Source organism: Mustela putorius, unplaced genomic scaffold, assembly GCF_011764305.1.
Source record: "Mustela putorius furo isolate JIRA1106 unplaced genomic scaffold, ASM1176430v1.1 tig00000129_pilon_pilon_pilon, whole genome shotgun sequence".
NCBI classification, from domain to species: domain Eukaryota; kingdom Metazoa; phylum Chordata; class Mammalia; order Carnivora; family Mustelidae; genus Mustela; species Mustela putorius.
In genome coordinates, this window is record NW_025421290.1 from 51,441,374 (window position 1) to 51,456,360 (window position 14,987).

Below are 14,987 nucleotides of genomic sequence, written 5' to 3' on the forward strand. Positions count from 1 at the left end.
AAAAAACTGATTTTCCTTATCAATTTTTAGGAACTCATATATAAATGTAGTTAGCCCTGCATACGAGCTATAAATGCTGTTTCCCAGGTTATACTTTGTCTTTTGACTTTGCTTAGGGTAGTTATTGCCACACAGGTTTTCTTTTGGGGGGGTTCTTCTTTTCTCAATAATTTGGTTTTCTAGTCTTCTATAGCTTAGTGTTATACTTAGAAAGGTCTTGTTCAGGGGCACCTGGGTGGCTCAGTTGGTTAAGCAACTGCCTTCGGCTCAGGTCAAGGTCACGGAGTCCCGGGATCGACTCCCACATCAGGCTCCCAACTCCATGGGGAGTCTGCTTCTCTCTCTGACCTTCTTGCCTCTCATGCTCTCTCTCACTGTCTCTGTCTCAAATAAATAAATAAAATCTTTAAAAAAAAAAGAAAGAAAGAAAGAAAGAAAGGTCTTGTTCACTCCAAGAATTAAAAAAAAAAAACATTTCTCGGAATTTTTCTAATCCTTACATGGTTTTATTTATTCTTAAAATCTTGATATTTGATCTATCCAATATTTGTTAAAAGCAATAAAACAATGTCTTTAAACAGGAGGCCTCTTCACGTATCTGAGTCTATTGCCTGACCGGCCTGCAGCCCAGGGAATGAAGCGAGGCCGGGGCGGCCAGTGTGGAGCAGCTGCGGACGCGGGACGCCAACTCTCCCTCCTGCCACTTGTGAGTGAAGGGAAAACAAAGATGTAATTTATTTTAACATTTATTCCTATTTTATTTAAACAGACTACGGAAGGAGTTAACAAATGGGGAAAGCACTTCTCTACCTTGCTCAATGCTCTCGGTGGGGGAATCCTCGTGCCGAAGGAAGAACTTCACTTCTTCCCTGCGCGGCCCCCATTTCTGAAGATGTTCATACATCATGTGATCAAAGGGTATGGGACGCTCTAGAAAAAAAACACGTTTTACTTATTCCAGAAACAAAATGTCTCCAACCACAAGTAAAAAAATACAGATTTAAATAAGTGTATACACACACATTAGAACTCAAAGATATTGTAAGCATTACATTTTAACTTTAATGAAGTGAAAGCAGGAGTATGAGTTCCTGGGAAATAATTTAGGTAACACGTAAGCACAGGAAGTGTATATAAAAGCGATTTTTCAACATTAACAGAAAAATGGCCTCTATAATATTTATTTATCAGGAGGCACTGTGCCTCCCACTCTTCAAAGAAACACATTAACACAGTGGTTCAGCCTCACCATTCATTAAAGGGTTGTGTGCGGCGGTCAGACCCACGCAGGACGGACTGGGCACCTGCTGGCAGCTCAGGTACCAGTGTTGTGAGTGTGGCCAGCACCCACAGAGACCAAAACTTACCCAGTTGATAATAAAAATTAAATTCTACAGAATCAAATGCACTAATATACTTCAAATAGTAAAATAAAGCTAAAATCCCCCTCGCTCACAGAGCAGCGACACCCGTCACTCGAGAAGGGCACTAACAGCTGCTAAATGTCTTGGAGGCACCACTTCATAGGTTTCATGCCAGGCTGCTTAGAACTGCATCACGTGTACAAACAGAAGCCAAAAACCTGGGTTGTTTACCTTTTTCTTAGTTATTTGAAGAACTATTTATATTTTGGATACTAATCCAGGGTTAGTTATATTGAAAATAGGCTTGTCTTTTAGTTTCGTTGGTGTCTTCTGTTAGAAGTTTAAAAATTTTAAATGTAAGTAATTATCAATCTCTTCTGATTTTGAAATTTTTTTTTTTTTTTTTTAAGATTTTATTTATTTATTTGTCAGAGAGAGAGCGAGTGAGAGCACAGGCAGACAGAGTGGAAGGAAGAGTCAGAGGGAGAAGCAGGCTCCCTGCGGAGCAAGGAGCCCGATGTGGGACTCGATCCCTGGACGCTGGGATCATGACCTGAGCCGAAGGCAGCTGCTTAACCAACTGAGCCACCCAGGCGTCCCTGAAATTTTTTTGTACAATAAATCCTTTCTACTCCAAGGTCAAAAGTATAGTCCATATTTTTTTCCTACAAATTATAAAGTATTGCTTTTCATTGTCTTTATGGAACTGATCTGATTTTGTGTTTCATCCTTGAATCGTCAATTGTCCCAGCATTATACGCTCCCTCGAGTCTGCTTCCCCTGGAGACTGGTGATCGCCACCTCCGGCCGGCTCAGGCCCCCTCGGCCCCGGTCTCTTCCGCTCTGCTCTGCTCTGTGGGCTGTCACTCCTCCTCCACGCAATGCCCGTCTTCACTGCCACTGCTCTATCACTGCGTCTGCCAGCTGAGGCCCCCTCACGTGGCTTATCTTTAAAATAAAACTGTCTTGGCTCTGCTTGGCCCTTTGCTCTCATATATCTTTTATTTTTATTTTTTATTTTTTTTAAAAGATTTTATTTATTAGAGGGAGAGAAAGAGAGCTAGTGAGAGAGAGCATGAGTAGGGAGGAGAGGGAGAAGCTCCCTGTGAGCTGGGAGGGAGGCCAATGCAGGGCTCGATCCCAGGATCCTGGGATCATGACCTGATCGGAAGGCAGACTGAGCCACCTAGGTGCTCCTATTTTATTTTTTAAAAAGATTTTATTTATTTATTTGACAGAGACAGAGATCACAAGTAGGCAGAGAGGCAGGCAGAGAGAGGGGGAGGAGACTCCCCACTGAGCAGGGAGCCCGATGAGGGGCTCAATCCCAGGATCCTGAGATCATGACCTGAGCCGAAGGCAGAGGCTTACCCCACTGAGCCACCCAGGTGCCCCTAAAGGTCTGTAAATCTTAATCTATTCCTTTGTACCTTACAGATTTTTTTTTGTCTACATAATATATAAAAATAACTTTCATTTTAGAATGACTGCCATCCTCTAGAAAAGTAGCCAAGACTGTACAGAGCTCACCTCACCCATTCCTTTTAATGCTAATATCTCAACTACAGTATCTTTGTCAAAACTAAGAAACTGATGCTGGTACATTACTGTTAACTAAATTCCAGGCTTTATCTGTATTCCATCAGTTTCTCCCCTGATGTCCTCTTTCTGTTCCAGGAACAGAACCAGAAAATGACACTGCATTTATTTGTCTGAAACCCTGGGTCTCTGCTGGTCAATGACAGTTCATTCATCCCCCTCCACCCTTTTTTTTAATGGCCTTGACAGTTGTGAGGAGTTCTGGTCAGGTCATTTATAGGATGTCCCTCCTGCTGACTTGTCTAATGTTTCTCCTCCCGAGGTGAGACGGAGGGGACGGGCTGGGGGAGAACCCCACCGAGCTGAGGCACCTTCTCCTTTCACCACACCAGGGTGTGCGTGCCGTCCCCATGACCGAGATGGGTCCCGCAGCCCGTGATGCTGGGCTCGCCCACCGAGCTAAGGTGGTGCCTGCCAGGTTCCCCCCACCCCAACGACTACCCGGTTCTCCAGCAGGCAGTTGGCAAATGCTGAGTGCTGCGAAGTGTGGAGGGACGACTACGGCTGAGGACAACAGCCTCTCTCCAGAAACAGTCCCCCGACACTTCCTTACATGCCGACAACTGATTCGTAAGACCCATTATGTCCTCTAGCTCTGTAATAGCAAATGGGAGGGAATTTCTCATTCTGAAGAGTTTAATACCTCTAAATACCTATTAAACTCCTCACAATGGTCAAGTGTGGAGCTATCTCCACCCCCACTGTTTGTTGTTAACATTAACAAATGTGGTTTGGATAGGTGAAAAGTAAATTGTAGTGTGAACTATTCATATTTTGGGGGTAATTTCTTTTTTCTTTTTAAGATTTTATTTACCTGACAGAGAGATACAGCAAGAGAGGGAACACGAGCAGGGGGAATGGGAGAGGGAAAAGAAGGCCTCCTGCTGAACAGGGAGCCCGATGTGGGGCTCGATCCCAGGTCGATCATGGGATTGTGACCTGGGATCATGACCTGAGCCAAAGGCAGACATACAAGGACTGAGTTACCCAGGTGCCACTTTGGCGTAATTTCTTGCTTAATTATTAATTATACCTTTCTGTTTTGTATTTTATTAGAGTTTGCATTTTACAAACATTCCTGAAAGGCCAAAGCGGCAATTTTTGAAGCCAAGGACCCTGAGATCATGACCTGAGCTGAAGGCAGAGGTTTAACCCACTGAGCCACCCAGGTGCCCAAACAAGAGAAATTCTAAACGTAGGCCTACACTGAAGAGAAGTAAAAACATGTGCCCACATAAACACTTGCATGTGAATGTTCACAGCAGCATTCTCTCAACCAAAAAGTGGAAACTACCCCAACGTCCATCACCTGCTGATGGATAAATGAAACATGGTCTATCATACAATCGGTATTACCAAACCAAACAAAGAAATTAAGTACTGAGATGTGCTACAACATGGATGAACCTTGAAACTATTATGCTAAGGAAAAGGCAGCCCCAAAAGCCACATATTCCATGATTCCATATAGGAGGTACTAAGAATAGTCAAACACCGAGGGCAGCCAGCCATACAGTGGTTGCCAGTGCCTAGGGGAGGAAGGAAGGGAAAGGAACAGAGTTTGGCGATGGCTACACAACTTTCAAACAGTGATTTTTATGATGTGCGAATTTTATCTCAAGTTGAAGGGGAAAAAGGAAATACTGAAATATTCCCACTGCTGCTTGTGCTGGACGTGAGGAAGGAAATCAGAAAGACCAGGGGCCCCCAGGCAGTGACCCGGCAGCATGACGGGACGACAACAGCACTGTTCACTGTCAACATGAGCGTATGGCTGCATGAGAAACCTTTCTCTAAATGCGCTCTGAGAAGTGGACTTTCTCTAAATCCACCCCGAGAAGTGGACTTTGAGACGGAGAGAGAACTTGACGGGCTGCAGCCTAATCAAACATGCACGGTGTGATGTATTGCTCTGCCCCAGACAAGTTCGACATTTCTCTGAAGGACCCTGCCACTCCCGGCAACGTAACATGTCTGCGCTGCTAACTCCCCCGTCCTGCACGCGCGGGCCAGCCGTATCTTGTTCCTCAAACATCAGGGCAAAGACAGAAACGGTCTCATCTCAGTTGAAGATGATATCTGTGTTTGCTTAGCTCAAGTTCTGCACACAATTATTTGCACAAAAAACCCAAGCACAAAGTAAACTTTAAAGAAGTAAATCAGTTTTCAAAGTAACATTTCTAGGGGCACCTGGGTGGCTCAGTGGGTTAAGCCTCTGCCTCCGGCTCAGGTCATGATATTAGGGTCCTGGGATTGAGCCTCCCATCAGGCTCTCTGCTCAGGGGTGGGGGGGGCTGCTTCCCCCGCTCTCTTTCTGCCTGACTCTCTGCCTACGTGTCATCTCTGTCAAATAAATAAATAAAATCTTTAAAAAAAAGTAACACTTTTAATGTATACAGGCCTATAAAATATTTTTAAAATATTTCCTTTCTTTCTTTTAGAGAGAGAGAGCACATGAGAAGGCGGAGGAGCAGATGGAGAGGCAGAGAAATAGAATTTCCAGCAGACTCCTCACTGAGCACAGAGCCTGACATGGGGCTTGATCCCAGGACCCTGAGATCATGACTGGAGCAAAACCAAGAGTCTGACACTCAGCTGACTGAGCCACCCAGACACCCCTGAGGATTACTTTATAACAATTAAATCCAATTTTGTCCTAAGTCAGTTATTTAACAAATTTGTTGCTTCCATTTATGAATTAAAAATTTCAAAGAAAAGATTATTTTCAAGAAAAGTAAGCTAAGCTTCACTGCCCTTGTTTTAAATAATAAAGGCTCCCTACAACATCATGTTTGAGTGAAAGGGGAAGCCAAACTGCCCTATGCATGTTACATAACAGTGTCTCACATAATGGGAATTTATGGTAAGATTTTCAGGCATTCTTGGATAAGGCAAAAATAAAATGAGTAGGAAACTTAACAAAAGGAAAAGCTGAAGTTTCTACCTCCACACCTAGTTCACAATAGAGCTGGCCCTGGGTGGGAGAGAAGCACAGGTACGGCAGGCTAATATGATAAGCTAGCCAACCTGACAGATTGTGATAGGCTGATCTGTGTCGCCCCACTAATTCATACACAGAACTCTTTTTAAAAAATTTTTTAGATTTTGTTTATTTGACAGATAGAGAGATCACAAGTAGGCAGAGAGACAGGCAAAGGTGGGGGTCGGGGGAAGCAGGCTCCCCGCTGAGCAGAGAGCCCCATGCGGGGCTCGATCCCAGGACCCTGAGATCATGACCTGAGCCGAAGGCAGAGGCTTAACCCACTGAGCCACCCAGGCACCCCATATGCAGAACTTTTAACCCCAGAACTTCAGAATGCAATCCTTTGGAGACTGGATCTTTAAGGAGGTATTAAGTAAAAATGAGGTCACCAGGGTGGGCTTGATTCCAATGTGTCCTCATATGAAGAAGAGACTAGAAGAGATTAAGACACAGACATGCACAGAGGGAAGACAGAGAGAAGGTGGCATCTGTAAGCCAAAGAGAGAGGCTTCAGGAAAATCGTAGCCTATCAACACTCTGACCTCAGACCGGAGAATGAACGCCTGGTGTTTAAGTCCCCGAGGCCGTAGTACCGTGCTACAGCAGCGCTAGCAAACCACTCTACAGATCTGCAGAGACACTCCCTTCTCCAAAGCACAGACACCGCCAGTGGAGCATACACTTCTGGCGCACTGATCATACTCATACAAGACAAGCTGCAGATGTGAGAATTTTCATGCAAGGATTCTCTGAAACCTGAAAATTTCTGTAAGAGTTTCTCTAGGGTAAAAAGATAAGAGAATGGCTATTCTAAGTGCTTTCCCTCTTCCTCTGAATCTTACCCACCAGAAAGTATCTCTTTGAGACCCAGCTTTGCCGTCTGTTTTATTCAGTGATTTAAGAATTTACTGAGGGAAATACGAAGCCAACAGACAAGTTCCTGCCTTCAGGAACTGTAGTCCAATGAGAGATACAAAAACTACCGTATTCTGTTCTGATAAATACTGTGACAGCATGGCAGCGCAGGAGAGGTACACTAACACCCGCTGAGACTCAAGGAAGGGAGGAGAAGCAAAGAACGAACAGAAGTTAGAGAGCAAAGGGAGCCAGGAGCTAGGGATTGTTCTAGACAATGACAAGCGCTTACACAAAAGCCAAGGCAAATACAGTGGCCAGCATGCCGGGACCCTCTGCTGTGAGGGTCATTACCTCCTTACCTCATTCCTGATGAGGTAAAATAACACGGTATGATTTCAGGTGGGCCTGGAGACAAGGACAGCACCAACCAAAAGACTCCTGTGAGAGGGACCAGCATTCTCAATGGCCAGGGACCTTCTGGGGCAATGACACTTGCTGAAGGAGATTATTCCCTCCCAGAGAGAAGGCAAAAGAGGGGGAGAGGGAGGTGAAGACTTAGAAGTGGTAACAAGTCACAATGAACAAGACTGCTAAGAGGCTGGGGAAGAAGCAACAGTGAGACAATGATCAGGCTCTCACAGCAGTCCCCCAACAAACTGTCATTACTTAACTGTCCCCCCTCCCCACGGCCAGTTTCCCGTCGCTGTTATCAGTGCTATCACTGATAACTGAGGACCTACCCTCCTACCTCTGGTTTAGTAATACTCCAACATTTATCAAAGTCAAATTCCTCTCACGGTGCCCTTAAATCTTTGCTCTGGGGGTACCTGGGTGACTCAGTCATTAAGCGTCTACCTTCAGCTCGGGTCATGATCCCAGGGTTCTGGGATCGAACCCCGAATCGTGTTCCCTGGTTGGTGGGAAGCCTGCTGCTCCCCCTCCCACTCCCCCTACTTCTGTTCCCTCTCTCACTGTGTCTGTCTCTCTCTCTCTCTGTGTCAAATAAATAAATAAATAAAATTTAAAAAAAAAATCTTTGCTCTGAATTCTAAGGATAACATTAAAAGCAAAGACTTTGGAATAAAATATTTAAAAATCATATACCCAACAAGGGATTTGTGTCTAGAATATATAAAGAACTCTTACTGGGGATGTATTGTACAGCATGGTGACTTTAGTTAATAATACTGTGATGCATATTTGAAAGTTGCTAAAAAAAATAGATCTTGAAAGTTCTCGTCATAAGAAAAAATTTTTTTGTAACTGTGTAGTGATGGGTGTTAATGAGACTTACTAAAGTGATCATTTCACAATATATACAAATATCATTAGGTATGTGAAACGAATATGTTATATTTCAATTATACCTCAATTAAAAACAAAAACTCTTATAACTCAATAATAAGACAACTCAATTGGGGCACCTGGGTGGCTCAGTCAGGTAAGTGTCTGCCTTTAGCTCAGGTCACGATTCCGGGGTCCTGGGATCGAGCCCCATATATCAGGGTCCTTGCTCAGTGGGGAGCCTGCTTCTCCCCTAACTGCTGCTCTGCCTGCTTGTGTTTGCCCTCTCCCTCTCTGTGTCAAGTAAATAAATAAAATCTTTAAAAAAAAAAAAAAAGACAACTCAATTAAAAAACGGGCAAAGGATCTAAATAAATACTTTTCTAAAGAAGATATGCAAATGGCCAATAAGCACGTGAAAAGACACTACATATCATTCATTAGTCACTAGGGAAATGCAAATCAGAACCACAATGAGATACAGCTCACACCCACTGCATAACTCTGAGCGCACTGACATGACTGAATCGCACACTTTCCGTGGGTGAACAGTACGGTATGTGAATTTTATCTTAATAAAGCTACTTAAAAGAAGTGTAAGCCTTCAGCGATTGTTCCTAAGTCCCCTTTAAACTCTCACATTCGGATGCTCTCAGGATCACCCCAGACTCAGCGAGTTCCAGGTGATCATTCTTGTCCTCCGGAACTCAGCCCGTCCACAGCCACCACCTCTGTTTTCCTGCCCCAGGAATCCTCCGGTACTGAAGGTCTTTGTCAAGCTAGCTCTAGCTTCTTCCCTGCTGCCTACCTTCTCTCACTGCCAGTCCCTCAGCTACCTTAGAAGCACGCGGCGCCTGTGTGCTTCTCTCCTCCTGCCCTCTCATCGCCTCCCTGCTGAGTAGGGCCTATCTGCATTCCACCTCTCCTTTAGAATCCAAGCTATTCTGCGGAAATTTTTGTATTCAGTATCGTATTATTTATGCTGATCTTCTCTGCCCAGCTTTCGAATAAGAGCCAGTAGAGTCAGCCCTCGAACAACACAGAGGTTAGGAGCGCTGACCCTGTGTGCAGTCAAAAATTCACATGTAGGGGCACCTGGAAGGCTCAGTGGGTTAAAGCCTCTGCCTTCGGCTCAGGTCATGATCCCAGGGTCCTGGGATCGAGCCCCACATCGGGCTCTCTGCTTGGCGGGGAGCCTGCTTCCTCTTCTCTCTCTCTCTGCCTGCCTCTCAGCCTACTTGTGATCTCTGTCAAATAAATAAATAAAATCTTAAAAAAAAACTTCACAAGTAACTTTTGACTTCCTGAGAACTTAACTGCTAACAGCCTACTGTTGGACTGTTAGTCTTACTGATAACATAAACAGCTGATTCACACGTATTTTTTATGTTACAGGTATTACATACTGTGTTCTTATAGTAATAGCTAACTTCTTCATTTTTTTGGTATTTGCTATGTGGTTCATTTGCAAGTTTTTTCAAATTGTTGCAAATGTCCCCAAATTTTCCAATATATTTACTGAAAAAAAAATCCACATATAAGGGGACCTGAGCAGTTCAAATCCGTGTTATTCAAGAATCAACTGTATTTGCTCTTCACAGTTTAATAAATATTTATCAAGGGCCTACTGTTTTAACAGGTTTTATATGGAGGGGAAAGAAAATAGTGTTTCGGGATGCCTGGGTGGCTCAGTCGTTGGGCGGCTGCCTTCCACTCGTGTCATGATCCCGGCATCCTGGGATCGAGTCCCGCATTGGGCTCCTAACTCAGCAGGGAGCCTGCTTCTCCCTCTGCCTCTGCCTGCCACTCTGCCTGTGCTCACTCTCTCTGACAAATAAATAAATAAAATCTTTAAAAAAAAAAAAAAAAAGAAAGAAAGAAAATAGTGTTTCTGCCTTGAAGTGTCAGAGGGGAAAAGCTGATGAACAACTCGGTACATATGAAACATGACTGCACAGTCTCAGAGGACAGAGAACTCGTGTGACGGTGGTGAGGTCAAGAAAGCTCTCACAGAAGAACTCCGTCTATTTTCCCTACTTATCGCAGACGGCACTAGTAAGGGTCCAATTATACATCTTTCACAAAACGCATCTAAAATCTTATCCCCAAGTAATGTGATTTTAATTAGTCAGTTCCTCATTACCACAGATAACTAAGAACCAGAAGCAAAATCTTGCATTTCATAAATATTAAATTTTATGTACATAGTCATCCCTACAGAGCTTAATACATACCATTTCCCCTCCACACTTCAGCTAAATGGCAACTGCCTTCTCCAGGTTCCTTGCAAAATTCTACAACATCTCGACATGTTGTTTCTGGTGTTATAGGAACTTCTGTTAGAATCTGTTCGTTGTTGCTCAAGAACACGGTTAATATCATCTGTAAGAGAAAAGATCAACAGCTACAACTCTGAGTCATCATCACAGGGATTAGTCTGTAAATTTAAAGCGATCCCCTCTATCTCCCACTCCTCCCACGTACACCAAAATGCCTACAGGATCAGTTTTTGGAAACAGGCTAATTCTAAAATTCATGGCTGGTTCAGCTGAAACAGCAGCGACTGTTGATCTCGGGGTTGTGAGTTCAAGCCCCACACTGGGTGTAAAGACTACCTACACAAATAAGAAATAAAGTTAACATTTTAAAAATCATGTAGAAAAATTAAAATGTAAAACAAGTCAGGAATATTCCAAAAGAAAATAACATTAGAAGGAAACTAGCATTACCAGATACAATAAAGCCTCAAAACAGTACTGCAGAAGTAAATAAATATATCAATGGAACAAATATGAAGTCCAGAAACAGGAAATGGTAAATGATGAAGGAGATACCTCAGAATTGAGGAAGGAAAAAGACTGCAATGAGTGATGTCTGAAAAACTGATATTCCCATCTGGGGAAAAAAAACTGGATTCATACTGCATATCATTTACCAGCAAAGACTCATACAAGATCAAATATTTAAATATATATCATAAATTTATAAAAGTTCTAGAATAAAATCAGGTAAATTCCTTTTTATAACCTTAGAGTACTGAAGCTCATTCTAGCTATAGCTCAAAAACCAGGCACTATAAAAAAGATGGATATATTCAAGCAAAAAAGACAAACTGAGAGAAAAACATCCACAGCACATATTACAAATAACAGGCTAACCTCCTTAACATACAAAAGGCCCCTAAGGGGGGCCTGGGTGGCTCAGTTGTTTGTGTTTGGCTTGGGTCATGATCTCAGGGTCCTGGGATCCAGGACAGCCCTGAGCCCTGCCCAGCGGAAAGCCTGAATCTCCCTCTCCCTCTGTCTCTGCCTACTTGTGCTCTCTCTGTCAAATAAATAAATAAAATCTTAAAAATAAATAAAGGTTCCTAAAAATTGGTAACAAAAAGACCAAATATCCAATTTATTTTTAAAAACTGGCTGAGGAAGAGACGCCTGGCTGATTCCACCAGTGGAGCCTGTAACTCTGGATCCTGGGGTCATGAGTTCAAGCCCCACATTAGGGATAGAGTCTACTTCAAAAAAAAAAATAAAAAGTTTAAAAAACTGTCTGGGGATATACAACAATATATCAGAATAAAATGCAAATGGTCCTTAAACATGAAAATACAGTATCATGCATTAAAAGAAACTGTCCAACATTTAAAAAAAAAGATTTCATTTATTTATTTGAGAAACAGAATGAGCAAGAGAGCACGCAGGGTAGAAGGGCAGGGGGAGAGAGAAGCAGACTCCCGCTGAGCAGGGAGCCTGACAGAAGGCTCGATCCCAGGACCCCGGGATCATCACCTGAGCCAAAGGCAGACGCTTAATGACTGAGCCACCCAGGCGACCAAGGGATTTTTTTTTTAATCTTAAAAAAAAAAATCCTACCATTTTGATCTAAGATCTAAAGCAATCATAATGGAAGGGATTTCTTTAAAACACTACTCCTAAAATACAATTTAAACCAAAGATTTTCTTTAATCAGTATTATGAAATGTTTATTCTTTGCTCAAAGTCAGAAACAAAAGCTCCATTTGTCCCCAAATCCTCCTCTCACTTAAAATTTCAGCCATCAGTTAAGTATTTTAGTTCATTGTTCAAGTAGTTTTTTTCTTAGCAGTGTCCTAAATTCCTAAATCTTGAAATTAAACATCTTTAGATTGATGGTCAGATGGTACGTAACCGAAAGTGGTAACAGCTTTCAACTGGTTTCCTTGCCACCAACGTCCCCTCAGTCCAGCGGCTCCGCCAGTTCACTTTCTGAATGTAAATCTAATGAAGTCATCCCCCGGCTTAAAATACTCAGGAGCTCCATAAGGCTGAACAGCAGCCTTTCCCAGAGAAGTTTTTTTCTAGTATATAAACAGGAAACAGGTTTCTTTACTGAGCACTTAGGAGCCGAATGTTCATGTGAACCTGGACTTCTTCCCCCAGAGACTCTTCTGGGGCCTGGATTTCCTTGGAAAGCCCTCGGAGAAGGCCTCCAGACTACCGGCTGAGCTCCGGCTCCCAGCAGAGCAGAACCAGTTATACAAAACTTCCTGGCCTGCCCCTACACACGCTGAGCCTTGCTCCCTGAACTCCAGTCCAAGTTCTCTCCGGCTGCTGTCCCTGCCCGAGGGCCCCACCTGCTCGCCTGCAAACTCCAATTCACCCCCCAAAATTCAGTTCACAGGCCACCACCTGTGCAAAACCTCCCGTCACCACCTCCTCTCCCCAAGGAGACGACCTCCGTCCTCTGAGTCCCCCTCACTCTCACACCTATCTTTATCGCATCACAGCATTACAGGTCTCCCCCTGCTCACGAGGCTCCAAGCGACCAACTTCGGGACCCGTCATTTCCTCGGGGCCTAAGCAGTACCCGAGCCTGGTGGTGGACACACGAATATCCGGCTGATTGCACGAACCACACGGAATACAAAGCCCCCGCCGCACCGGATGATGGGGGCACTGCGGCAGGTAACCCACAAGCTGCCTGTTCAGGAAGCAAGCACTGCCCCTGCAGCTCCTCTTGCATATTACACGTACATTTGGATTTTACAAGCAGTTAAACAGTTACTTCTGCTCACTAACCCATAAGAGGAAATGATTGAATTGGGGGCTTCTGAATACTGAAATAGGCGGACTGGAATCTATAGAATTGGGAATAAAACAGTAATTCCTGGATCCAGTACAAACAAGTCCAGAACTGAAGGGCCTTAATGCTTTCACAGTTTCAACAAAACTGGAATGCATTTTTGCTCTTGTTTACACATATTTTATACTTCTAATGATACATTCCGTCATTTCAGAGAAAATGGTTTTCAAGATCTAATAATAGATTTTCCTAAATCATGCTTTATAAATCAAAATTTTGAATTAGTGAAACTTTTTTTTTCTTTTTTCTACTACCTTCTCTTTAAATGCTAACACCGCCGCTCACCGGCAAGCGGCCAAGTTCGTGCCCTGTTTCCCTCAGCTGCTCAGAGCATGGATTCCTCACCCCCGTGCCTGCTGCAGTGGCCGGTGCTGTGTTCGCAACACCACGAGGCAGGGAATGTTGACACCATCATTTGCTTCTGGAAGACAGCAAGACCTGGGATGGGCACAGACCACGGGCGCCACGCAGCTCCGCCAGCACGCACAGGGCCGGGCTCACTTGCTCTGAGCAGCACCGTCCCCGAGGATCACGCTGTCGGAGTGAAGGATGGGGCAACGCTATTTGGGGACACTTTTGAATTACGCCGACTTTTCAGCTCACAAGTAAGATCAACATGGTGGGGTGGGGGAGGGGAGGCTGAATGGCACAGTTAGGAGTCTGGACATTCAACTGTAAAAGCTAATTCATCCAAAAGTCACTAAGCATTACCTCAGCTTTTAAGCTTTCTGTTATAGTCTTTAGTAAACCCTATCTTTTCTAATCTTAGCAAAATTCATTTCCTCTAATCTCCAATTATTCAATCAAAGCTAATTTCATTATAATCATGACAGATTTAGAAGCTTTCCAGATAAAAGCTGGCATTGATCTGGATGGTATAGATTTCCCTAAACCATCACCTAAAATTAAACTGAAAAGGCATGTGACTGCCATTATTCTAGCAAGATTTCCTTCACTTAAGAAACTAAACGTCTTGAGGCACCTGGGTTTTGGGTGGCTCAGTCCGTTAAGCGTCTGCCTTCCGCTCAGGTCATGATCCCGGGGTCCTGGGATCCAGCCCCAGCGGGCTCCCTGCTCAGCGGGGAGTCTGCTTCTCCCTCTGCCCTTCCCCTGCTCATGATCTCTCCCTCATCTGCTCTCGCTCTCTCTCAAACAACAATAACAACTAAATATCTCCAACAAAAATATATTTTATGGATCCTAGAAGCACATTTTGTTTTGTTTACATTTTAACATCTCTGAAACCATAACATATCTTAGAACTGATACCTGTCACAATCTGACAGGTAGTGTTATTTTTTTCTCTTAATAATAACTATAAGACAGAAAGAAGAAACGCAATAGGATTGGGAAACTAAAGAAAACAAGTACAGAGAAAAAGAAGTTAAAGCTCATCCTTCCTGAAAGATGAATATGCTGAAAAGCAGAGATTTTGGGGGTGCCTCGGTGGCTCAGTGGGTTAAGTCTCTAGGTTCGACTCAGGTCATGGTCTCAGGGTTCTGGGATCGAGCCCCACATCGGGCTCTCTGCTCAGCAGGGAGACTGCTTCCCACCCCACCCCCACCCCACCTGCCGTTCCATCCCCTTGTGATCCCTCTCTCTGTCAAATAAATAAATAAAATATGTAAGTTAAAAAAGAGAGAGAAACCTGCCAAGGTTTTCATACTGTGCGCTGTAACACACGGCAGGTGAGGACCGGACACCGACACCTACTGGCCCCAACCACCCTTCAGCCCAGACCACAGCCCACAGACCCTGCGCGCCCTGCTTCCCCTTCT

The 14,987-nt window shown here is 43.9% G+C and overlaps 1 protein-coding gene across 8 annotated transcripts in view; it reads right to left on the bottom strand.

Annotated features, from left to right (window-relative positions):
- PPP1R13B (protein phosphatase 1 regulatory subunit 13B) overlaps positions 1 to 14,987 on the bottom strand; it is a 93,241-nt gene that overhangs the window by 46,864 nt on the left and 31,390 nt on the right. For 3 of the 8 annotated variants that reach the window (XM_013057357.2, XM_013057356.2, XM_013057353.2), the window contains exons 1-3: positions 10,587 to 10,694; positions 10,323 to 10,470; positions 811 to 930 (exon numbers count right to left, since the gene is read on the bottom strand). In XM_013057357.2, coding sequence (XP_012912811.1) covers positions 811 to 930; positions 10,323 to 10,470; positions 10,587 to 10,625 — 307 coding nt within the window. In that variant the 5' untranslated portion in view covers positions 10,626 to 10,694. Of the gene's footprint in view, positions 1 to 810; positions 931 to 10,322; positions 10,471 to 10,572; positions 10,695 to 14,987 lie in introns of those variants that run through there. The other 5 variants (XM_013057355.2, XM_013057354.2, XM_013057358.2 and 2 more) reach the window with 5 other exon arrangements.